At 32.1% G+C, this 27,687-nt stretch overlaps 3 protein-coding genes across 3 annotated transcripts; all 3 read right to left on the bottom strand.

Annotated features, from left to right (window-relative positions):
- Window positions 1–766: 766 nt before the first annotated feature.
- On the bottom strand, window positions 767–7,957 carry LOC110993641 (proton-coupled amino acid transporter-like protein pathetic). The gene is made up of 8 exons (XM_022259977.2): window positions 7,803–7,957; window positions 6,944–7,094; window positions 5,538–5,659; window positions 4,984–5,068; window positions 4,276–4,520; window positions 3,209–3,421; window positions 1,861–2,030; window positions 767–1,205 (listed from the first exon to the last, which is right to left on the bottom strand). The coding sequence occupies exons 1-8, from the start codon at window positions 7,871–7,873 to the stop codon at window positions 955–957; spliced, it is 1,308 nt and encodes a 435-aa protein (XP_022115669.2). The 5' UTR covers window positions 7,874–7,957; the 3' UTR covers window positions 767–954.
- A 746-nt stretch (window positions 7,958–8,703) lies between these two features.
- On the bottom strand, window positions 8,704–19,558 carry LOC110993642 (proton-coupled amino acid transporter-like protein pathetic). Its single transcript, XM_022259978.2, has 8 exons — window positions 19,219–19,558; window positions 15,580–15,730; window positions 14,996–15,117; window positions 13,839–13,923; window positions 12,448–12,692; window positions 11,774–11,986; window positions 10,050–10,219; window positions 8,704–9,014 (listed from the first exon to the last, which is right to left on the bottom strand). Exons 1-8 carry the CDS (start codon window positions 19,299–19,301, stop codon window positions 8,761–8,763), a joined length of 1,323 nt encoding a protein of 440 aa, XP_022115670.2. The 5' UTR covers window positions 19,302–19,558; the 3' UTR covers window positions 8,704–8,760.
- A 1,113-nt stretch (window positions 19,559–20,671) lies between these two features.
- On the bottom strand, window positions 20,672–27,043 carry LOC110993643 (protein yellow-like). The gene is made up of 4 exons (XM_022259979.2): window positions 26,958–27,043; window positions 26,659–26,888; window positions 22,703–22,891; window positions 20,672–22,114 (listed from the first exon to the last, which is right to left on the bottom strand). Exons 2-4 carry the CDS (start codon window positions 26,882–26,884, stop codon window positions 21,066–21,068), a joined length of 1,464 nt encoding a protein of 487 aa, XP_022115671.2. The 5' UTR covers window positions 26,885–26,888; window positions 26,958–27,043; the 3' UTR covers window positions 20,672–21,065.
- Between the last annotated feature and the right edge of the window lie 644 nt (window positions 27,044–27,687).

Here is a 27,687-nt window from a genome sequence, read left to right as displayed (position 1 = left end):
AAGATCGTAAGAAATCGATGTTAAACTCCCAAAATAGTGGTTGCCTGGAAGAAATCGCTCGAAATTATGTTAAATTTTTATATTGTAATGTAACGAAGTGTTAATAAATAAATATGTACACAATGCTTATTTTACTTTTACTAAACGAACTACAGAGGCCCACAGCTCATTAGACAGGCTGTATAATGATAAATTCCCAATTTGATGGACGATTGACGATTCGATTCTATTAATAAGCTTAAACAAGTTTTTGTCAATATTAATAGAGAAACAATAGTTTTAAAATCGAGTTTATCTTTAAGAATGATTGTCTTATTCTTCGTAATTCATAATTATAACAATATGAATGCGTGATTGATTAAATATAATGGAAATGACCACGTGCGTTCATTCTTTGTTACATTCCTGCAAATAAAGTATGTTTTCTTTCAATAGCCACCACCACTATGGACTTCGTCGTTTGATTGTTTGATACATATAACGTATATATACCATTGGTCATAGAAAGTCTTTATTTAATTTATTTTTCCTTTAATTTCTTTTTTATTATCGTTTTTTTTCTATTCTATAAACAAACTATCAAAGAACAAAGATATCTGATGAATTGTATTATTTAAGAACAAAAATCAGAATTCTTTATTTGTTTAGCTGTATGTACAATAGAGTTCAAGATCTGTCATATTACTTTAATTAAACACTTTCATTTTTTTATTACGCACAGCCCAAGATTGCGATTGATATTTGAAAAGTAATAAAACAATTCATCCATTCTTAAATATCTTTCAAACGAAAAAAATATAATTTACTATTTCTTAGTTCTTATAAAGGTCCCATTGGAATCTTTGGACTGTTGCTAAGTTGGTTTCGGTTGAAAATAATTTTTACTTTGGTATTCACAAAATAAGTTTGTCTTAGCGTGTATAACAAAACTTCTAATACGGAAAATCAGTTTTATTACACTAAAGGATTATTAAGCCGTTCAATTATATCACCGATGGTTACAGCACATCCTGAGATAACACAAAACACTCCAAATAAGACTATTATGATGTTCTTCCATAGGATCCAATTGAATCTTCCAAAATCTTTCCATTTGTAAATAGTTTCCACTACTCCTGGTATCACAAGACCGAGAATTGAGTAGAATAGAGCGCCAACTATATTTGTAATGTACTCTAGCATGGGTAGTGCTACTCCAATGCCACCTAGGAGTAAAAAAATACGTTTAAAAAAACATAATTATTTTCTCTCTTTCTCTCGCTCTCTCTCTCTCTCTTTAGCTGGTAGCTCATGTCTGAGCGACGTGGTCAGCAACGATACATCTAGCGCGGACTATCTGCTTCCACCGGTTTATTATATATAAAATAATTATATATAATAATAGTAATAAATAACCAGAATGTTGCAGTGTACTCTGGACTCGTGGGTTCGACACGGCTGTGCATCAATGAACTTTTTTCGTGCGTTTAACAAAGTATTCAGTGAAGGAGAACATCGCGAGAACACCTTACCTTAGACCGTTTTGGGTTGATGTTAAGTGATACCGTCGCCCATGGGCACTCACATTACCAGAAGGCTCGCAAGTGCGTTGCCGGCCTTTCAAGAAAGGGTACGCTGTTTTCAATACGGGTAATTTTAAGTAACATAAGTCGAATAGGTTTGGAAATACTTCAGTGGGCAGCTTGACCCAAAAAGTTGACGGTACCTCACGAATTATGAAACAGATACAATAATCTGAGTCCCAGATGTAAGAGTTTTTATTTCCATTAAACATATTATCAATATGGGTATAATCCCCATATACTGGAAAATAAATATTCATATAAATTTCCTATTTATAACGCCTACAGAAATCCTTACCGCAAAACAATACAACAGCAGTTCTTCCAATAATTTGTGCCATATTCCTATATTCTTTCTTCACATAGGGCTCTGAGAATCTTGTGAGGACTCCGACAACGACGTAAAAGTGTAAAGGATACGTGAGAAATATCGAAATGGCTATAAAAACCTTCGCACATACAGCTGGCCTGAAAATAATAATACGTCACGAAATATTCAGTAAACAGTTGAAATTTTTTTATGTATGAAAATATATTAACAGTATACAAACAACATTTTCAATATGTATTCATAATTCTTTTAGGGGTTTTCTGCAACCGTTTCAGTTAAGAATGTAAACTAAAGACTGTTTTGAGTTAGGTGTCACCGTGTAACATGGCAGAGCACCTTTTCTGTTAATTCCAATAATAACATATATTTTTTATTTACAAAGGCTTGCCAACGCCCGGCATACTGATTTTGGTAGATAAAGAAAAATTAAATACAAAATTTTATGTGACTAGCACGTATAGGCAAACATCAAACACGAAAAACTACAACAGTTCATAAATTATAAACAAAAAAAAAAAATAAACTAAAGCGTAATTGATTTCAAGAATATTCGCAGCGCTGATACTACCTTGGGATTGCGTGGAACAAAATCTGATTATGATGATTGAGTCGCTGTCAGTATCGTATTGGAAATTGTAGTCCCAACAACCAAAATAACACCAGGATAAAGTCGAAAATACTCTTTGGCCCCACACACTACCGGACTTGACACCGCTGGACAAGACCCCAGAAGTCCTTCCTCCACACGTAATAATTACCATGAAACCGGCTGCGATCCACGAGTCGAGCCATCTGTCTCCTCCCTCATCAAAGGCTAAGCCCGTACCTACTACCCTACTACCGGTACTACACTGTATTTGCAGGGTGCGAGCCGAACAACACCCGAAGGTGAAATACCTTCCTTAACCCCCCCTCGCAATGCAACATGAAGGCTAAATAGGTCTATCCTATTAACGGACGATTCAGGACGATGAAACGAGATGTCTTAGGGCCTGTTTCACAATGTATGGATAAAGTGCCAAATAGCTATGCAACACATAAATTATTCGAAAGATGAAAGTTCCAAATAAGATACTTCGAATTTCATGACGTATAGCGCTATCTGACAGTCGTGAAACGCAAAAATACTATTTATCATACCAATAAGTAACAAATAGCTTATTTGGAACTTATCCGGACATTGTGAAACAGGCCCTTAGAGTAAAATATTGATGAATTGTAATCAAATAAGTTATAAAAACTTATTTAGTCGTATTTGAGCAAGAATTAAATAAATAATTATATAATTTTAAATTCGTTGTCAAACAATTCTTACCAATCATCAATAGGCAGGTTCAAAGTGATAGAACCCTTTAGCTCATCACCATATCTGAAGTATCCAAACACACCCAGGATGGTGTAAAGCATCATGATAAACGTCATTGCTATTACCAGAACGCTAGGGCATCCCAGAAAGTGTTGCGGTTTCTTCATAGCATTCTCTACCGGCATCACAACGCCGATTCCTTCCATTGCGAAGATCACTGTTCTATTAAAACATATGAGGGAGTAAGTGGTTTTGTAACATGAATCAAATTAATTGATTATAAAACTATGATAATGCAAAGCAAGTTTGAGGTCGGACGAAACACGAGTTAAAGTGTGTAATAATGAATAATTATGAATTCGAAATAAGCTTCCTTTCAGCATTAAAAGAAGAGAAATGTTTCCTATACAGAATAACAACCTAACATAATTAAATCTGGTTTAATGATAATTCGAAAGCACAATTGTCTCACGAGAACGATAAACATGTCTATAATGACTTGGGGAATTTGCATAACAGGATCATGAATATATAAATTAACTTATTCACTTAGTATAGGCCCAATACAAATAAGTAATATTGTTATTTAGTTAGAATGGAAATTGAAGGAATGGGTTAAAAAGGGGGCTTTTGTACATTCTTTAAAATTAATGGAATTTAATTATTTATTTATTTATTCCACTACATTATTCTACCTAACAGTTACTACTAATTCGATAGAACTCCAAAATAATATCCACACCAATTATCCTACGTAAAAAATCATTAAAAAAATATACTTATATGCCTAAATCTTATAACTAACAATATAGCAAGCAACTCTTGTCAACGCATCCAGTGTAAAAATAAATTAATTCAAGGAATTTAATTAGTTTAAATAACTAGCTGCCTTATATATATAATAGAACAACCGAGAGTTTTTAAGCCGGCTTTTTCGCCCGGCCTACACCCTCTGTCTACTTTGCGGATGAGTAGGGATTTTGTGACAAAATTAATGACGTGAAATAAGTGATTCTGTATCTTGTATCTTATATTCCAAAATAAAGATACTTTTTTTTAAATTTCATAATACTTACGAAAGAAAAGCCGGCAAGCGAGCTGCAGGTCCGATTACCTTTCTACCATTTAATGTTATTTCATCCTTAAATATATAGTAGATGCATATTGAAAATGTGGCTACTAGAAGAACATTTGCGACCAATGAAAATGGGGCAAGCCATTTTAAGTATCTTATTTGACACATTATACACAGTGGTACTAGAATCGCAAGGCAATAGTATTCAACTGGTACGATTGCAGATGTTACGTAGCGATCAAAAAGCTGAAAGAGATATTTAATAAATAACGTCAATTTATTAATCTAGAATTTATATATACATTCTATAACAATGTGTATGCCTAAAAATTACAAGAAAATATGACATCACAAATTTAATACTCACATACACATCAATTACATTAGAACTTAAGCAATATATCAAAGAAAAAAACTAAAGAAACGACCACAAAAAAACAAAAATAAAATAAAATAAAACAAAAGAAAATATTAATAATAACTTATTATATAATTAGTAGTTTATATATAGACTCTCGATTATTCGACGACATGTTAAAATTTTGGACCATGATCAAGTCGCTCACTTAATAAAAAAGTGGGTGCGTACAATGTACACATATCACATCAACATACTAAGATAAGCAAGATGTATTGTTTCGTCAAGAATCGAACGCGTATACGCCGTTTATGACAAAGCTTTTGTTAAAGTTTCATTGTTAGAACCTACCTGTTTTATAGAGTCTGCAATTAAAACAGTGAAAATACAACACACTCCAAGATAAGTCAATAACTGTGCCACTTCAGCAAAAACTCTAAAAAAACATATGAATTACGCATAATTTATTTACGTTAAGTAGAAATTGTTCTTCTCTTTTCTTTTCTTACTAGGGTTGGCTGGGAGAGATCGCTTGTTAGCGATAAGGCCGCCCGTTGCATCCCTTCTAATTTTTATGTATTGTTTTATTTGTATTTCTTTGCAACGAAGTGTAAATAAATAAATAATAAATAAAAAACGGCAAGTAATAGGCAGATGGGTCTGACAAAGAGATGGAGCAGGACCAGCACAGAATGGGCTGAAATAGGGGCGGTTAGACAACCTGACCATAATACTGGTTGTTAAAAGAAATTAGCAATGATTTTTTTTTTATAGCACAGGGGGCAAACGGGCAGGAGGCTCACCTGATGTTAAGTGATATCGCCGCCCATGGACACTCAATGCCAGAGGGCTCGCGAGTGCTTTGCCGGCCTTTTAAGAATTGGTACATGTGGAATAAATGTTACCTAGCGAATCTCGCAAAGCGTCGAAACTTCTTCGGTCCAATGGTAAATGCTGCTTCACATGTCTCTGCGTAGTTTAAAAGAGGCTTTCTAAGCACTTTACAACATCCTCGAGATACAGTCACCTGTAATACATTAGCTGCATTAAAGTACGGATTGTACCTTATATATTAATATTTTATATTTACACTAGCGGATCCGACAGACGTTGTCCTGTCTACACGTCTTTAATTTCAAAATTTCAATTTTTAATAAGCCATTTTGATGAAAATTATTATTCAAATGTTATGACAATATCTAACGATCCAGCACATGGTCACACACGATATAACACAATGATAACAAAACTTTTTTTAAATTTCGGGACAGACTAAAATTAAAATTCGAATATTATTTAAAATTTGACACTGCGATGGTAGCGCCGTCTGTCGGATCCAATGTAAAACATTCCAAAATCAACAACAACTAATAAATTGAAAATTAATTAAAAAACATTGTCCAGCGGACAAAATTGTGAATCTAAACCATTCCCAGATCCCCTTGAACACACACAAAAAATTTCGTCTAAATCGGTCCAGTCGTTTAGGAGGAGTTCAGTCACATACACACACACACACAAGAAATATATATATTAAGATTTATAGCCTTATATCAGAATCAATATATACATTATAGCTATTGTTTTTTGTTGTCTATGATAACTGATTCTGTGTGCCTTCTGGCATCTTCAGGTGCCCATTCTTACATTTACCTTATATACTTAACTTATTTATTCACTTGGGATTACTTGATTTCCCTATTAAAATCAACAATTTAAAAATGTAACAACACAGTTTTCTAAATTGGAGAGAACTGAAAATCGTCTCAAATCGTATCCATTTTTGTCTTTTTCTATCATTTTTATGAACGATGAATAGAGACAAATGAGTTCTGTAGTTAAAAAATTTATACCCGCGCGTAAGCTATTAACGATATGAAACTACAAGTTTCCCTTAATATCGAAAATATCTATTACAATCAAAGAAAAAAAAATAAGACGTTATAATAAGTATTTAAATTAAAAAAAAATATTTTTTTGGCTGAATCTTAGTAGACTTACGTACGGATGGCGCAACTAAAATAAAATTAATATGACTTTAGTAACCCCTAACATTCGCCTTTACGCTGAACAGAAATTTTGAGTTGAAGAGGTAATCGTCAAAACTGAAGCCTAATTTGAGGCTAAACACATACCGACAAATGGTATGACCGGTACAATTGTCTTATCTTGCCTTGTCTTGTTTGAATAATAAAATATAATTTTATAAAAAACTTTTTTTCTATTAAACTTTTAAGCCCATCTAATATTCCATATATCCATATTCCTATAGTTTTTAATGAAGTTCGTATAAATAAACTAGTATGCTTACAAATATATGCACGCAATGTCCACATACAAATGCTACTATCACTGTGCCGATAATGCCAAATCCCCATCCAGCATTTGAGAAGGCTAAAGGCATAGCAAGAATACCAGAGCCTAATGAGGCTTTTAGTAAATTTGCTAGAGATCGAACATCACTGAAAAATAAATTGTTTTAAAATGCTTTTTCATTCATTCTGTCATTTATAAAAACGTAATATCGGAGCTTTTGTTATTAAAATTACTGATATACTCGTATGTCAAGCTTACGTATAAACCTGAAGTTAGATTCTATTTCCAGCGAAATTTTTATAACAGACGGGTAGGTACAGACGCAAGTGAACAGATATTAAATGTAGCTAAGACCACAATCAGCAAGTTGGTTTAAACCCGTGTTATAGTCATTCATTGCACCAACTTTTTTTTATGGAACACTATTCAAACGTGATTCAAAATTCAGAGGGTATATTGCCGATCTTCCCTATTTTCTTCACAGTTGTGAAGAAAATAAATAGAATTGTCAATATATAGAATATACAATTGACAGACTATAAGTTATCATACTAGTGGTATACATAACTCCCACCTAACATTTTAAGCTGAAATTAAGACATTAAACCAAACTATGCGGATAGTTTGGTTTAATGTCTAACGATGATACGACAACTTGATTGGAAGTAATTCAAAATTATTTCGTAAACAAACTAACGAACGCGTCTATGAATATTTCTAAAATCTATACTATAAAGAAGTATTGAGTGTTTCATGGTTGTAACTAATAAATTTCTGCACCGATTTACAAACTCTAATGTTTCCAAAATATTTAAAAAAGTTCCTAAGCTCATCCAGGACCGCTAGTAACTCACGAATTAGGTTTCTTCACTTGCCGATGCTCATATGGATTATATTCCTTCTCATTCTCATTTTTCTCTTCCATAGCACTATTGTACACATATATACACTGATTTGAGTATAATTTTATCTGTCACAAGGCTGTTAATGACAGGCTTTGATTAAACATAAGAGTTTTATTGTTATAATCTCAGCATTTAAAACCTTGATAAGATCAAGATAAATGAAACCTCAGTGCCTGAATTAGTAATTATGTGATGAGTAGGAAATGTTTTGCGGACAATTAAATCCATAGCACCAAGAATATTTCAGTGGGTGATGTTACACATGTTTTAATAGAACTATGGTCTCTATGCGCATTTAATTTTTACTCGTACGGTGAAGGAAAACATTATCAGATTTTTATCGTAGTTAAACTAGGGCGTAACGACAGATTTTAGAAAAAAAACCATCCAGGTAATAGCGTATAACAAATTTTTTAGGTCCAGATCTAAAAAGTTGGTTATACGAACGGGAAAAAAGTAATGGGAAATTTTGGAAGAGCATATACGAGTTATTATATAATTGAGAGCTAAATACAATTGGTAAATATCGAAACTATTTTAAGTTACGTTCTAGTGCTTCATCAAAATCAAAATGGATCAATCAAAATCATTATTTATTTATAGGCTATCAGCCGTGTCAAAAATAATTTAATATTTCTTTGAACCTTGAGCAAGGTTTTTATGGAGACAAAAATTGCACCGAAAAACGATTTTTCTTCTGAAAAATTGAACAGTCTCTATGCCGTAGCCATGCCGTAGCATATAATTTTTTTCCAAGTGTTGGTTGGTATTTAGATAGGCAAAGAATTAAAATTAGTATTAGGGCGAAGGAAGTTCGCGGGATTAGTTAGTTTTAAATAAAATGCACATACTTAATTAATTACATAAATAATTATTTAATAATTTAAAATTTCATTAATTTATTTATCTACATCACAGTTTTGTTGTGCAATATTTCTATAATATCCATAATTGTCACTGTACAACCAGATATCAGACATGTAAAACCAAATGCGACAATTAAAATGTTCTTCAGCAAAACCCATTTGAGGAATCCAAGGTCCTCCCAGCGGAATACGGTCTCAACTATTCCGGGAATAATCAGTCCCAGTATTGAATAAAAACAGGCTCCGACAAGATTTATAATCTGTTCCAATAGTGGCAGCGCTACGCCGATTCCAACTAGAAATGAAGAAAATGTATTTCAACAGTTTCACTTTTACAAATTATTAAAAATGGAATAAATTTTTCCTTAGAATTAGCAAGTGTAAGTAAGAAACGGGTTAAGTTATAGTAACTGAGACACGTTTGAATACAAGACAATTAAAATATATAAATTAACACCATGACATTAAAATCATATAATTAATGTTTTAAGCGATACAAACAGAAATCAATCTGATGTAAATTTGCCTATGGAAACTCATGGTGCTACAAGAGTGTATTCATTCATATAGAGGTGGTAGACCCCAATCCTATAAAAACATCTTGTGTAACAGAGTTCGAGGTGACGCGGTCGGGTGGAATTTCCTATACTGACGGCGTACGGAAACCAGCAGTTCTAGATGCTTTATAAAACAAAAGAGGAAACCAATAGTAAACTATAGAACTTCATACTCGGGATTAAAGATGGAGGAATATAATTTTGGACGGATTTTTTTATATTAAAATATAGCATGTTTTATAATAGAACACTTTCTTGTGGATCGAAATTTATAATTACTATTGTGATCTATTTTCATTAACGATAAAAAAGAGTGTGTGTACACGCGTTAGAAGTTATACTCCTTAGTAGTGATTAACGATAAATATTAAAATTAATCAATAAGATTTTATTTAAATTAATAACTTATAAGTAAATACTATCAGCGTAAATGAAATTGATTTAAAAACATCAAAATAATATTTATTTATTTACACTGTTTCATTGTACTGTTACGAAACACGTGCTCTAAATATAAAAATACTAGAATATACAACTTGAACATCGATTTCCATGCCACCTAGACCTAACTTTACGATGTCGAATTTAGGTGTAGGTGTGCGCGCACATCGTAAAAATTCACTCTCATCATTTTTCTCCATCGCGCCAAAAGAAGTATAACTTGAAAATATTATACTTCTCATGTCTGAGAGAAATCTTCTTCAAACCCTATTATTACATTATACCGCGCTTATTCGATAATAATTCCTCTAAATAAATAATCCAGTACATACCACAGAAACAAACACCAACAATTCGGCCTCCGATATCAATGAAACTTCTACAATTGTCTTTGACGTGACGATCTGTGTATCTCTTGAATATGTCAAAGACAACGTAGAATTGTAATGGATAAGTGAAGAAAATCGACAGAGCTATGAAAACCTTGGCGCAGATCGCCGGCCTGAATAGAAAGAGACAAAAAAATAAACTCGTTATTATTTAAGATTTCAAAATCAGTCAAAGTCAAAGACAGTCAAAATTTTTAATCAGACAACTAACTTAATTAACGTCTCTAGACTATCCTACTATCTGTGGAATAGAATAAATTATGTTTGGTTTAACAAAGCAACTCTTGACTCAGAAGCCGTGCCTTTATTGCCTTTAACATCATGATGGTGAAAGTCCCATTCCTAAGTTGAGGTTGGTGTTGTGGAGGCACAAAATTAACGTATCGGTTAGAGCTTATCAGGACACGCACGTTCAGTAATGAAGACTACGAACGGTAGGCTTTTTAATGTCTTACCACAAACTGAAGTTGTTAGCATTGAAGATTAATCAGATTTGTTCATAAAGGCAATCCAGGCACAGATACAAAAATGTGACCATAGCTTTACTTCCGGTCGTTAGTTTCAGCCTGACGTCCACTGATTCATAGACCCCTAATTTCTAGTACAATTTGCCCGTTCTCAGCATCCAACCAGATCATCTGAATTATCTTTCAGTAACTACTTAAGTTCAAGCGTTTCGATGACCATGACCATGACTTTGTTGTAAATTTGGTTTCATTTTTGACAATTATTATGTCATTATAACGGAATGCGATAGATGCCAACCGTAAAAGAAGTGATCCGCAAAAACAGTTGTAGATACCGAGAAAGATTAAGGAAGCACACAAATGAACTGGCCAAGAATCTGTTAAGTCCAGGAGATGACGTGACTCACCTAAAAAGATGGCAAATACTAGACCTAGACCAGAGAAACTAATCTAAAATCTAGTTTCTACAACACATACGGTGCCCTTCAAAGGAATCGCACCCTACCATAACTACCCTCGGAGAATATCTGATTATGGCTGATAGCCGATTGCAGATTAAAAAAACAAAAAAAAAATAAATAAATAACGGAATGCGAAAGTTGTAAATTACGAACATTCACTTTTTATGAACATGATATAGGCTTTTTTTGAATCGTGAAGATGATGACTTAATCAGCGATAAGTCAAGGAATAAATAAATCTATACAGTTATAATCTAAATAACGACTAAAAATATTCATTCATCAAGGGCACTTTCATCAAGGATTACAATAACGCATCTTAGTGATAATTAAAAGTGGAATGTATACTGATAACAATGTCGGAGTGGTTCTAGAAGTATAAGCTTAGCAGATTAATCTGTATGTAGATACCGAATAAGATAAACACTGAATATTGTTTATAATTCTTAGAAAGGTATACTTTTATGTAATACAGTGTAATTAAATAACGGAGACTACATAAGTTTAAGTCTATTTTGCCCTGAATATATTTATGATCAATCTTTGCTTTTGAATACTATCATAAATGGTTGATGAAATTTCTCAATAAATCATATACACTAACAATAAGATCAAAACAAAGTTAAAAAAATAGTTCAAGAAAAAAATATTTTAATACCCTTTTTAAGTGAGATTCATCTTGAATTAATTCAATTCGATTAGTGACTTTTTTAAATATTTAAATTAATAAATCACCCACCAGTCATCTATAGGAAGATTAAGAGTGATGGATCCCCTTGCAAGATCCCCGTATCGAAAGTAACCGAAGAGGCCAAGAGTGCTGTAAAAGAAGACGATGGCTGACATAGCCACCACCAGCACACTGGGGCAACCAAGAAAGTTCTGGGGCTTTTTCATCGCATTCTCAACGGGCATTACTAATCCAATTCCTTCCATTGCGAAAATGACAGTTCTGAAAAAGTTGTTAACTTATTCGTTGTTAGGTCGGTAACGCTGGCGTTCTGGCAACACAGCTATTCTATTACAAAAATTGAAGTTGAGTTGAGATTTTAATAAAAATTAAAAAAAAAATGATTGAACGTTTAAAACACAAAGTTTAGAAACAATTTAGGAAAAAATTAGCTTTGGCTCAATATAAGGTACCTACTTTTATTGTATTAAAATATGTATTCTCTAACGACAAACCCGAATTTCTTATGTATTTTTTTTTATTTTTTTTATAAATACAATAGAATTCACAATGACACGTGCACCAAAATAGCAACCATAATTGCAAAAAAGGTAAACAAAATCTCAATATAAAAGGCAAATTGGAGTGCCTTCGGGTCAGTCAGTGATTAGACTTTTATTGGATCTTCCCTTTAGAAGGAAGCGCATTCGTGCATTCTCTATCTCTAGTATTAACATACTTACGACATAAAAGCCGGGATTCTGGCTGGGTCACCGAAGATTTTCTTGTCTGTAAAATTTATCTCATCCCCAAATATATAGTACAGACAAATCACGTAGGTTGCGACGAGGAACAAATTTGCCAGCAACGAGAATATCGCGAGCCATTTCAAGTATTTTACTTGAGATAGTAAACATAATGGCACTAATATAATCAAGCAGTAATACTCTACGGGTAGAACAACGCCAGGTACGTATCTGTCTACTAACTGAAAAAAAAAAGATAAAATGATCATACGGTTAGTACATTCGACTGCTGCATTTTTTAAGGGTTAGATTTAGAAACGAAATACGATTTTTGTATATCAAAATCTGTCGTATACATAATAATCAGAAATGCTTGAAGTTGAAATTGGGCTTACTTGAGCGAAGTTATGGAATTCGGCGACTTGAACGATACTAATGCGAAACTGGCGCCACCAAACGGACGATGGTGTTATTAAAAATACAGATAATGATGAATTATTAAATTTAATGAAAATACTTTATTCTTACAGTTATAGTCTCATATTATACAAATAAATTAAAACATATATGACTTCACTGATTACTGTAAAGTTTTACCAAAAACAATAGAAACTAGATTTCGCTTAGTTTGACAAGAACAGTGTCTATTATTTTCCCCAGACTTCGACTTACAAAAACGTATCTAAATCTTAGCCTTAAAAATCGGATGGAAAATGTGTGTCTGCATTTATTAAAGATAGAAGTTTTTAGTTATTAAAGTTAAGTTTAAAAGTTAGTGATACTCTGTAAGACGGTCGTCTGCCATCACATATTTTTTTTCATTTTGACAGTTTATACCATTTCACTATACACTTTAATACATTGATTTTTGACTTGGGTATTTTTATTTTTGATTATTTTATACGCACCAGTGACTCACACCTTAAGGGCTGCAAAATAGCTGAGCATAACTTATAGATATAAACGTACAGTCATAATCGTTTACGAACAACACCGGTTATATTGACCAAAATCAAAGGCTGAATTCTTTTGTATTAGGTACTTTATAACAAAGTCATCGGCTGTTACGAATATAGGTTTTCGACCAAATATGGGTAGTCCCTTTGATGTCGTTATAACCGATTTTAAGAGAATTCATTTTAAAAATAGTATATAACATTGTTAGGTTATTACAAATTAAATAACTATTAAAACTAAATATTTCGGTTTTGTAGTGTTGTTTGATGACACCCAGCCAGTTCGTCCTTTTTTTACATCTTCCATTCCATCCTCTGAGTTGATAATAAATTGAGTTATTTTGTGATTCATTTTTATTTAAATAGATATACTAAATTTAAAATAAAAAATCTTTAAATTAATAGATTAGGAATAATATAGTAATTACAAACCTGTTTGATAGAATCCGATATAAGGACTGTGTAAATACAGCACACGCCAACGTAAGTTGATAATAGCGAAAACTCCGCTATAATGCTGTAATTAACAAAAAGGTAGATCTATTTATTTACTTCCCAAGCATTAATAATTATAATACCCACACATGGTAGTCTCCTGCATTGATTTGCACACAACCATAGGTTAGAAAGAACGCTTAAGGCCCTATCAGAGCACGAAATGCTGTGTCAGTGTCGTCATCAATTTTTTTTTCTGAATTGGATTACATGGCTTGCGCTATTTTGCGCTTTTTTATCGTGTAAATTTCAAAATCATGTTCTGTATAAATTGTTGACACAAAATGAATTCAAAGTGTCAAAAATGGGCTAGTAATTATAAATAATAAACTAATGACGAAGTTATTTAAATCGTTTATCGATCTTTTAAAATGGATACATAAACCACTCGACTCCACCATAAATTTTTTCCATTCACGCTACTTTAAGAACGATGTCAAAAAATGGAAAGAAGCAGTACTTTTTTAGAGTTTAAAGACGAGATAGGACCTTAAGCCACTGAATTGAAATGAGCAACCTTGATACAGATAGGAAAATGTTGCGTTTCAGGTTTCTTGTATTTTATCCATTAATGTACATTGTAATGTATGTATATGTGTTTAAAATGATGTTGTATGATGTTACTTATATTTTGTTTAACAATTAAATTTCGTTTTGGCTTTTCATTTTCTTTTATGTAGCTGTAACATAAGATAATTATAAATAAACACATAAATAAAATTCAAATGCACTTACTTAATTATGGACCAGATAGATGGATAAGCTAGAATATTGCAAGGAAAACTGAAAACTCGTATGCTCGACAATGGTAGGGAGAAGTGATCGTAGAAGAAGTCGGAATCGATTGCCTAACCGTTGGCGTGGCCAGATTAATTCAGTTTGAGTTTAAAAATCCCTAATGCCCAAAGACGAAAGTATAGGAAAGCACCAAGTCGATGTATTGGTTAGGGTTTTTCAAAGCAGACAAGACGATCAGTAATGAAGACTAAGAAGTCAGTAATGATTAGAAGCGTGTCTACGGGAACATAACTCAAACAGGGCAATAATGGACCAATCAAATTAAGATCTTTGTAAATATTCAAATTGTATATTACCTGGCAGTTTTTGCATAGCGCCGTAGACATTTAGGTCCATTTGCGAAGGCGGACTCGCACGTCTCTGCATAGTTTAACTGAGGCTTTTTCTCTATTTTACAACAGCCTCTAGAAGTTTTCACCTTGAATGGAATAAAATTAATGGAATAAAATACGATTATAGACGAGCGATCTACTTATCCATTTTCGAGTTGATATATATATACTATCGATATCAATATCAAATTAAAAAAATAATTCAATAGTCTTATATTTTCATCGTAGGGTTAACGCTAATATTTAAACGAAGTATCGTAATATAACAAGGAAATGCTGCCACCAAGAATCAAACTTATTAAATTTATTTAAATTTTCTATCTACCCACTCTACAGGTTAAGAATGTCTTTGTAGATTGTATTTGTGTGGTATAAATTAAATGAATAATTTATTTCTTAATATTATGAATACACATAATGTATGAATTCAGTAAAAAGGCGAACTTATGTTGCAAATACCTACATTGTTATTTTGTATGCAATCAGATAATGTTGGTACAAAAATCTATCAATTAAAATTTTTTGTATTAATAAATATATATACTTACGAGAATATGAATACAATGCCCACATATGATACCGATAAGGAAGGTGCCTATTATACCAACTGCCCACCCAGAGTTGGAGAACGCGAGTGGACCAGCTAAGAGGCCGGAACCCAAAGATGCTTTAATGATGTTTGCAGTAGCCCTGACATCACTGAAACGCAGATGAAATAATGGCAAATTATATTGTAAACATTAAAATTTATTTAATTATAAGAAAGCCAAAAAAAATAATTTAGCGAAAAGCAGTTGTAGAAACATCTTATCTGGAAAAGATAAAGCATTGAGAATAATTACTTTATCTTAGGAGCTGATTTTGCTGTAAAACTTTCTTTACCTTACACTCGAGTTCTATAGAAACTTCAAATCACCGCGACAAGTTAAATACACATATTAAGGATTACTTCTTTATATCGTTGACACGTAACCCAGAGACGTACACAAACACAAACGTTACACACAAATAAAGCTATAACATTTAAATTTCCCCATGACAAATCCCCGGACCCGCTAAAAGGTAATCAGATTTACCGCGCTTAACCATGCCATAGACCACAAGATATCCATAGATTATTATAACCTATTGACGCTACAGATAATAAGAGAATGTAAAATTACATTATATTATGTTACGTTGTTTTATATAATGTTTATCTATAGTCGGTATTATTGTTAATTTCGAAAATAAGAACTTCCAAATGTTAATATTAAAGTTTGTTTGTATTCATTGTTTTTTTAGGAAATAACGAAAAATTAAAGATTTTGTATAAAGAAGAATAAGAAAGAATATTGAACGATCGTTTTAATTAATGTTTCGTGGTGTTCGTAACTAATTCGTTCCTAAAATTCAACACAAAAGTTTACCACTTCAAAGAGTATTTTAAAATTGTTTGAAGTGTCATCGATTAATACAGTCACACAACTGAATTCAATCAATCAGTTAAATACAACTAGAGGACACATTTTACACACTTATACATTTTTAATTTATGCTCAATTTTACGGTGCTTAAAACTTTATGACAATGCTTTTACGATTGTTTTTTTTAATATCCATGACTTAAGACTGATATTTGTCAATTGTCATGTGGCATTTGCTCTGTTACTATTTAAAGTCCAAATGTGTATTTTTTATAACTTGTGCATTTTAGGACCCAAACTTGAGATGTTACAATTATTATGTTTTTTAACAATTTCCCCTTCCTTCCCTTGTAGTATTTTTTTGTTTGCATTAATAACACATCGGACATACTCTTTTCAAAGAATCGATAAGATGAAGGTCTCTTTTGGATTAAAAAGTGTAAACTGGATGCTGAAAGGAGGTTTTATATCGCATGATCAGATGCAATTAGATTAAATACAAATCATATCAGTTATACGATGCCCTACCTAAAATGGGAGTTAAATTCAAATATTGAAGTTTCTCGTTGTTATTTAAACTTTATAGTGTTAATAAATGAAACATACATGAAACGAACTGATAGGTAAAATATATATATATATGTATATAAATAAATTAAATTCTCAATTTAATATGCCTAGTTTGTGTAATGCAGATATTGCTCGATAAATTATTACATTTAGTGTTTGCTAGTTCACGCATATCGCCATGAGACCATAAGTTAACTTCAGATACGCAATAATTTAGCCTACATTATTTGTAACCACGCGTAAATATTATATTTCATTAATAAAGAAAGATAGTACAATAAATAAGTGCAGTAAGGGACCTTATCCCTTTTAAAAGATATCTTTCAGGCAACCACTGTGAAAAAATTTAAATAAGATGAGCCAAAGAAACTAATGGGAGAAAGCAAAGCAATTAAAATATGTGTAAACAGTGAAAAGCATATAAAACAATTGTGAGTAGTTTTGCTCTAGAAGCTCCAACCATCAAGACTTGGTCGTAGGTCCGAACCCCAGATATCTAGACGGCGTTAGATAGAAGAATTAGAAAAAATCTTTAAGAAATTTTTAAATATTTATCTTTAAAATGTTAGACCTATCAAAGAAAAGATATACATAATTCATATACAAACAATTTAATCTAAATGCCATTGGGATATAATTATTTAATTAACCTTGACTAATAAAATCTTTATGGTTTAATTTGTACAAATTAGAGCAATATAATAACTGAGTTAGTATTTCGCAGCCCGGATATACAGCGACCTGTTAATCCTTGTTCAAGTTATCGCGGAGCCTGCTTATACAGAGTACATATTAATATCCATACCGCTAAATAACCTGGACACACACACTTCCACAGTCCACCATCACACAACACAACCGAATTGGGTTTTTTCGTAGTTAAAATTTAACAAGTTTTATTGATTTTATTCCTATCGTAAATGTTTCAAATGACATATCTATTATGTATTATATCTTTGGCTATATCTAGTATAATTGTTTCTTTTATAATAATTTATAATGATGATAGGATTACGAAATAGATACATATGATTGTATCGCTTCTAGTGTCTCAAAATGCTTTCCTTAGCGCAATACCATCATCACGTTCAAACTGATGGCTAGCCAAAGCTAGATCTCTAACTTTCAAATGTCACACAAAGGACCAATTCGACTTAGGGTCCTTCAAGAAAAGAGCGTACAAATTCTTAAAAGGTCGGCAACGCACTCGCGAGCCCTCTAGCATCGAGAGTGTCCATGGGCGGCGGTATCACTTAACATTAGGTGAGCCCGTTTGCCCCCTGTTCTATAAAAAAAAGGACGTTTTGAACACACATTTACACATCGATTTTGTAGAACGATTAATTGTATTTGGTTTAAACTGATGTCTCGATCAAATTTAAAATTTGTTGCTTTTTTTAATTAGCTTGCAAAGTCCATTCATTCATCATTCAGTCATTTTCATACTGTTGTTAGTTGGTTAGTTAAATTTATTATTATATATATTGTAGTTAATTAATTTACATATTTAAAGTCTTACTTTCAAGGCTTCGATAAAATTAAGTGGGTACCTAACATGTTTTTAGGTTATGCATTGATAGATTATATAGTTATGATAATTTAAGGTCTGAATGCAACATGAATTAAATATAGCTTTGGAATTTAATTTATTGTTTATGATATTCTTTTTTTAAATCACCGCTGCATACTGTTTGGTGACAACCTCCTTAATAGACATTAGTATAGGAATTATAATTTACTTGTAAGTTAACACAGTGCTTACGTTTTTTGATAAAATGCATAAATTACATTCATGTGTAGGTACATGTCATTGATGGAGGTGAATAATGAGTAATCCAATTTCCATAACACATTTTCAAACACATATTTTTTGTTGATTTCCTTCGTTCATATAAACGTAAAAGTATTAATGTAAACATTATTCAAATTTATATTATTGCAATTGATTAAAGTTCATTATACCACTGAATCAGATCAGGCCAAATGGGTTTGCGGGTCAGACACCCACTAACCAATATTATAATCATATTTATTCCTATTGGAACCAGGTCGCCTAGGAGGTGCCTATTTAATTCCCGATAGATAGACCCATCGGCAATTCATGTACCATTACCAGATACCCTACTTTTAAAAAAAGATTAACATTTTTTTAATTTGCGGGTAGGTACAACTGCTAACATTAATTATTTAATTAATATAAAAAATAACTTACGAACTGGGCTTGAGGACTTTCCTGTGTTCATAAGGATTATATTCACCCTCCTTCGTTTCGGACATATTAACTTTTTCACTCATTCTTCTTTAGCCTCACAGCAGATATTAGTCACGTAATAATCACTAAGGTAAATTAATTTAAAAACTGTTTGACTGATTTGGTTTTAATTGTAATAATCATTTCATTTAAATTTGGAACGACGTAAATTGACGTGTTCATACAATAATGTGCTGAGAGAATACGTTGTTCGTGCGCTAAGTTTGACACTACACATGTATAGAAATTATAACTAACGTCAAGCAAATTATCAAGCGCTGTTTGCGTCTTATTTGTCAAACAGTGACATCTATGAAATTCATACTGAACTTGTTTTGATTTATTCAGCGGATTAAATATTAAGAAGGGGCAATAAAGTTATTATAGCTTTGATAAGTTTTTACGAGACAATAGGATTCAAGGTTACTGCAGAACTATGACTGTGATTTAAAAGTTATATTAGTTCTCTGATTATAATTTTGACTTTTATTAAAAAAAATGTAATTTCTGTTTCTGTCTAAAAAATCTTCTGTAAGTGTTTTTAGATTTTTTTTAAGGGGAGCTTCAGTACCTGAAAAACCATCACAGTACGTTTTTAAAACATGTTAAGATAGGTAAAAATGACGAAATATAAATAATAAATAAGCTACCTACTCCGTCAGAGAATTAGTACAGCTATTCAAAGGGGGAAGGCTGCCAGTATCAGCCTTACCTTGCCTAAAGGGACTCCTTTTAATAATATATTTAAATAGTTATTAAAATATGATAAAATTTTAAGGTTAGTTTTTTTTTTTTTTTAAAAGTCTTTATTCATTTAAGTTGGTACATTCTTCTTTTTATAGTGTAAGATTTATCAGGTATAATAGAATTATTATATTTTTTTTTGGTTCCTATTATAATGAATTCCATCTTTTGGTATTATCGTTTTTTGTTATATACATGTCAATAATAAAAATAACATTTTATCGAAGAAAATTTATTTGCAGGTGATAAAAGAGAATGACCTTGGAGCGTCAAGGAAATTGTATCCGAATCTTATTAAGAGAGTGCCTAGTGGCTTCAGCGTGCGACTCTTCTGAGGTCGTATGTTCGATTCCCGGTTCGCTAAAACGGCGAAGAAAAACACCGTGCTTGCCTTAGATCCAAAAAGTGGATAAGTTAACAAAGATCATGAAACAGATTCAGAAATCTGAGGACCAATCCTGAGAAGGTTGTAGCAACATTGAATTTTTTTATTATGAGATTAAATTTCCCCTTTCTTGGTTGGCTTATTGCTTCTGGGTTCAATTAAAATAATGTATGAAGCGCACACATTATTGTTTCTGCCCAGATGTTGTGGAGGAATATGGGACATTTAAAAATCAGAATATACTTTACATTATATATTTCTTACAATCATAATTATATATACAAATTTCTTATGTATAAAAATTGCTATCTACAAAAAGCATTTTGTTGTAACATTTGTTGCTATAATTTTATAGCATATGTACTACAAATAAATAATATTTAATCGAACTAAAAGGTATTATAATTCATATAAGATGTCTGTTAAATTTTTCCATACTGTATCTGTTTTCTTGAGGATACTTAAAATCCATTTTACTGTCTTTGGTACTTTCAATTAAATATAAAACGTTGATTTAAAATCAAAACAAAATCTGTAATAAGCTTATCGTATATACATATAATGTAATTGCGATCTTTAAACACTTTAAAGACATTTCATATGAATTATAACTATTTATCCCGCATACATTTCATAGTTGTAATTCAGTAATTTTCATCGTCATATGAAAACCCCGAATTTAATACGAATAATTATTTGTGGTCCACCAGGGGTTCCTTGTTGTAGACAGGGATTTTGCAGTAGGGAATACATAGGGCTGGCTTTGTTGGGCATTATAGTTAATAAAAGTTGGATTGGCGTCATTTATAAACTTCTGTGGACCTACTGAGCCAAGCGAAGATCTAAAACCTGGTATACCTCGTGGTGTACTTGAAGGGAAGTTTTGATAGATAGGAATAGAGTTGCGATAGTTTGGTTGTTGATATGTTGTAATAGATGGGTCACAGACTGTTCCACGAACCAGATCATCGAAGTTGGCGGTGAAAATTCTGAAGTTTATATCGCTGTAGTCCAATTCAGACTCTAAGAATATAGACATTCGGTCTGATATTACCCAAACGTTTCGTCCTCCATCGACTTTAACGTCGCACGGGAAGATCATCGAAACATCATCACGATCAACTACAGCTGTATTTTGCGGTTTCATTGGCAGTTGTGTGTTCCAGCACCCAATGGCATTTTGATCAATCAAATTGTACAGCTGAACACCTGTTTCGTCCACTACTTTAGCGGTTGTGTGGGTATCGGGACCTCTTGAACCAACTACTTTGAAATCTTTGTAAGATCCTTTAACTTTAGTTTCATCCCTAAGAATACGCGTTGAAACAGCAAATTCTGTGTTGCTCGTTATCGGGCTGAAGTAGAGAGTTCTGTATCCATCGGGTCCTTTTGGTGAGGCGGAAATTCCGAAAATCCCTTCGGAGATCCATTGGAAGTTCATGCCGGCGATATTGAAGTCACCAACTAAGGGGTCGGGAAGGAAAAATCCGTGACTGAATCGCCAAGACTTGTTTTGTTCCCAAGAGTAAGTGATCAGACCGTAGCCCAGTTCATCTGAAAAGTAGGCGAAGTAGTCTTCACAGGTGTCACCTTCGTCTAATGCTATATTGGCAATGAAGGTGGTTGGTACGATATCTTCAGAGCGGAAGACGTATCTTCTTAGTCTTTGGTTAGTGTGTAAGTCATAAACGCTAAGCGCATACGGGCAGACATTGGTAACATTCGGATCTAAAACAAAATTTCAAATATTAATTATACTAGACAAAATAGACATAACATTTATTACTAACAAAACACACAAAATAATAATTGTAAAAAAATAATGAGAGACAGATTTTTTTTTGTCTTTTAAATAACAATATATGTTTTAAGTGTGTGCTGTGGTTGTAATTGGCCCTGGCTCAGCATTATGCTGAGGAGCAGACTATTCCATAGCGTTGGTCATTCTGCCAGATACCAGCTAGCTAACTAGACATATAATCATAGAAGTCGCACAGATATGTGACACAACATGCTATAATTTATGGTTTTTTTATAAAAGCAATTATATCGTGGACGTTGACTTGCTGGCAGAAAGTAATCATTTGTCAATCTAATATGTAAGTAGGTGATTAACCTTCTGTGCTAGACGCCGTCGACTGTTTGGCCTAAGCAAGCCAAGCCTCACATATTTTCCTTCAAAGTTGAAGCGAATGTTAAATGCGTATTTAGATGGAAAATCGGGTACACAGCCGAATACCCATTCTACGACCTTAACAATACTTCGTATGGTAAATAAATAATAGGCTTATTATTATGGCAATCATAGAACCTTACCATAGCCGTAGGTACCGACATCTAAAACCCATAAACGATCGCATTTATCCGCCTTGATTCTGTACACAGTGGTCAGACCATTTTCACAGTTTCCAAGCTCATTTTCCTTAAAACTTGGGTATGGTGTCAACTTTGGTGATGGCTCGTATGGTGCGTCCAGAGATATGTAATTCAATGTTGCTGGTATTCCTGTAAATTGAATAAAAATTTTAAGATATATTTTGGTGTCGACAATGATGGTAAACACTTTTGTAAACCACTAGCAGACTCGGCCAAGCGTTTCTGTGGCTAAGGTTTTTGTTATATTATATGATAGTAAGCTATTCAAGGGAAACTGTAGGAGAACTGATGTGAAAGGTAGATAGCTTATGTGAAATGTTGGCACTGTTAACACAGCGCCATCTGCTAGAATTGTATCAAATAATAAATATACAAATAATTTGCAATAAAATAAGATCTCAACTATAATTAAAGATCTAAGCTATTCTATCTCTTAAGTTGGACCAGACTGCTCACGGTGTGCCAATTTAATTTAAAATCGGTTAAGTAATTTAGGAGTCCATCGCGGATAAACATCGTGACAGGAGATTATATATTAAGATAACAAACTATTTACATTTTTATTCATTTTCTTTAAAATTAAAATTCGGTATTCTTAAGATAACGACAAAATTGACTTAAGCTTAAGTAAAACACGTATTCTTTGTCTACGATCTAATCGATAATACGATTAAAATCTGTATTATTTATAAACCCTTATTTGAAATAACACAAATAACTTTAAAAATACATATTTTAATACAGAAAAATAAGATAAAACAACATTTTTGATGACAATGAAATACGAAAAAATATTTTAAACGAAATGTATATAGCAAATCATTTGATAAACGGTCAATCGTGGTTTTAAAGAAAACTGTATTTTATATAGAACAAGGGCAAACGAGCAGGCTCATCTAATGTTAAGTGACACTCAATGCCAGAGGACTCCCGACTGCGTTGTCGGCTTTTATTAAGTTGGATTGAATGCATTAAATAAATTATTTTAAAACGTTCATGTCATGTCATTTCGATCATGTCATCGATCAATCATTTATTTGCCATTTTTTTATTATTTAAGAAGATACAAAGAAGTCATCTTGCATGCAGATATATTGTCTGCAAGTCCTCGAAAGCTTAGGCAACTTTTAAAATGTTAAGTTCTACCTTCCAGCAAGACTTTAAATGTTTTGTAATTCAAATAGCCTAGTTTATCCGGTATAATGTAATGTTCTAATCTTGAAAGAATATGTGAAGTTGAGTTTATTAGGAATAAATAAAAATACATTTTCCCGTTTATATTATATATAGATGAAATAATCATGTAATTTGCGATGTATATACATAATAATTGCGTTCACCGGTATCGACAGTATATCCACTTTGTAACACTTCTAGCAATTTTCTAAAGCAAATATGCATTGCGTGTGTTTATCATAATTATTGGGTTGGGCAAATCGTGATTTGGTTTGTTTGCATTTCGCGAATACAATCTTAGACTGCATTTTGAAGTTTTTTTAGTACTGGCACGTGTCAAATGTATGTCAGGTTTAAATCATATTTGCACACCATATGCAGTTCGATCTATTTTAAATGATAGCTAACATATATATATATAATTCTACTGTACGTGTTTATATCACTGAACTCTTAAACGGCGACACCGATTTGAATGATGTTTTTTGTATGCGTTTGGGTGGAGCCCTGGATGGTTTCGATTTACAAATCAGCGAAATAAGTTAAATAAATGGATCTATTAATAACCATTGCCGAATCTGAAGGATCATGATTGTGTTTTGTTATTTTAGGGAATTCAATCTTAGAATTCAGTTTAAGGCATCAACCTTAGATGGCCACATAAGCAAGCAATGAATAGAAATTTTCGCATAAATACTCGTCTTGTGCTTAGTTATCCAAAACTGATTCAAATATTAATAAATTACGCTTAGGGTAAGTTTTGTAACATATTTTAAATTTCTGCTTGACCTACGGAACCCTATGTTTTCCATATTAATAAATATTAATACTGTTCTATACATTAGCTATTTGATCTTTCATACTGTTCGCGATTTGATTACTGTATCTTTAACTCCTCTAGATACCGGTTAGTGGGCTATTTAGAATTAGAAGTTTATCTAAACAGTTTGCGAGATTTACCGACTCATGTATTTGTCGAAAGCTTGTCACAAGTTCGTAATAGTCAAACTGATTTGAATCTTGTGAAATAGTGCCACAGTACTTTAGCAATTTATAATCATAATTTATATAGGACTATGAACCAAAAGTTGATAACCAAAATTATAAAAAATAGATGTTATTACAATTTATATGTACATATATATGATATTTTTGTAATGGAATATACTATTATGTTTTTTATGGAAGAGCTGGGAACCCTGATACAAGTATTTTTTTAATTAAAAGGGTTCCCAAATCTTTTACATTATATTGAATTGTTGTCTAATGAGTGAACAGAATATTATGACGTAATGAGTATATCAAGTATCGTGTTTAGTGTCTCAGTTCCGAAAACCGAATACATAATAGCATAATCTCTTAGGGTTTTAGAAAATATAGACGAGTAAAAGTAGTTTAATTTTTTTATTTATAACTTTCGCTTTGTTGTACGAGCCAAGTTCTTAAATGTGCTTATATTCAGAAAGACTGACGGTATCTCGTAATTAAACAATACATACATATTAGTATTTTTAATCTGTACTTATTAAATATATAATTTGTTTTCGAAGTGGTGAACGCATAATTAATAATTCAAATCAGGCCAACGCCTGGTTTTTCAAGTGAACTCGGAGGATTAGATCCAATTACTAAGTAAAGTATTAATTATTTCGATAAATTAAACGATCAAAGCAGAAATATATTCCTCTGAATTATTACTTAAGAGTAATAGGAAATTCAAAGAATCTTTTGGCATGGTCATATTTATTTGGCTGGTCTTGCGTTAGTTTTCAGGAAAAACCTTTACTGTTTAGGTCTAAACAATACTTATTATAATATTAAATCATTAAATTTTAATGTATAATAAGATATTAAGGGAGAATTATTAATCCTTAGAAAGAGAGAGAGACTTAGAAATGTCTGCCCAAGGTCCATTAGAGGGTTATCAGATTTATCCATGCGAATAATAATTTGCATAAATATTATAATACGGTTTTTTTTTCATGCAAATTAGGCAACATAAATATATAAATGTATTATAATTAAAATATATTTCTATTGTGATTATTATAATTGGCGTTTAAATTACAGGTGAATATTAATTTAATAAGAAGATTATTTTTATATTTAATTATATGAAATTTGATTGATGTTTTTATTTCAACGTATTTATTTAAAGTAATTCTTTCATAGTACAGTGAATTCAATATTTGCAAAAGAGTTTTTAATTGATTAAAAAAAATGTTTTAATGGTAAGTCTAACCTCCTCCTGCCTTGAACCGTTTGGCTGTGGTGTTGAACGAGGTGACAAATGATTTGGATTTGCAGCGAAATTACTTAATAGGTTTTGTACTGAGATTCTGGATATTAAATTAAACGTTTCGCGCCACCGATTATAAGTAATAAGGTAAATATATCTTACCCCAATTATAGAAATAAACGACACTATACATATTTAATTATATTAGTAATAAAGCTAATAAATGTAAATTTTAAATATTCCTATACTTTTCAGTGAATTTTTAAGTCAGTTCGATTTGTTTTGTTAAAATTAAATTTAAATTACAAGTAAAATACACAACAACAACTTTTGTTTTATAGAAAGAATTCTTAACATGAAACCAGTTAATTAATATGAATTCCATTACTGATACAAAAATTATCAATTAAAAATATTTTTGATCTTTTGACAGGTCATAACCCCATCAGACAGGTGCGGAAGAAACAAAGTAAATACACACCTGGAAACCATCTAGGCACACTGACGAAGAGCTTGTTCCTCCATCTCTCGATACCAACTGGAAGGGCATTTTTAGGATTCAGGGCCCCACTGTCTAGATCCCTCTGCTTCGAGTACAAATCAGGGTAATTCCAGTCCAAAACATTCCAGGAGTACAGTTCCCGCAGTTTTACAGTAGCAGAAATTGTGGCCAATAGGCAGCCGAGTATAAGAAAACGCGCCAACATATTTCTGTAAATAAAGTTTGACTTTAAAAAATGTCTAGTACTACGCTTATGAAAACGCACTTTTTATACGTACAATATATACAGCTCGAATAGCTTCAGCTGTTTAAAATGAACTAAAAGTGCTACGAATTACCCCCGCTTTATAAAAGTTAATTCTCCTACCAGCGCGTAGAAATGCCGAGGAAATATCCACAGATTACGCAATCAACAATAATAGTATAAAAATATTTACGCTCGGAATTTTTACAGTTATATTTAATTAAACTGAACATTACAAATATGATATTAAATTGATTATATATCATTAGAACTGATCATCAGCATCCCTGATTCTTGTGACATTTAATAATTTATAATGGCGTTGGGAGTTTTGAAATAAAGCAATATTGTCGTTGGCAAAAAGGATTTTGTGTTGTGCAAATTTTATGATTAGAATTATTCCACTTATGCACTTAATAACAAAAAATAATTAATTGATTACTTTGACGTTAATATAACTAGAAGGTCTAATAAAAAAATAACTTCCTCTCCAAGGTTTGAAATAATAATAAAAACTATTTTTTGCAAATTATATGTTAGGGGTATTAAAAGCATGTAAGCTTTAATTTATATATTATTATATACTTTTCGGTACATTTTTTATGACGTTAGTTAGAAGTCTTTTGCGTTCATAGCTCTATAGTTGGCCATTCACGGTTTGAACCCACGTGTTATAGCAAGTACGCTCCAATCACCGTAAGAGACGTTAAATCACTTGCCAAATGACATACTGTTCAAAATAAAAATAAAAAAAATCAAATTTG

Source organism: Pieris rapae, chromosome 17 (assembly GCF_905147795.1).
Source record: "Pieris rapae chromosome 17, ilPieRapa1.1, whole genome shotgun sequence".
Classification (NCBI taxonomy): Eukaryota; Metazoa; Arthropoda; class Insecta; order Lepidoptera; family Pieridae; genus Pieris; species Pieris rapae.
The sequence above is the reverse complement of the archived record's forward strand: the minus strand, read 5'-3'. Positions and strand labels throughout refer to the sequence as shown.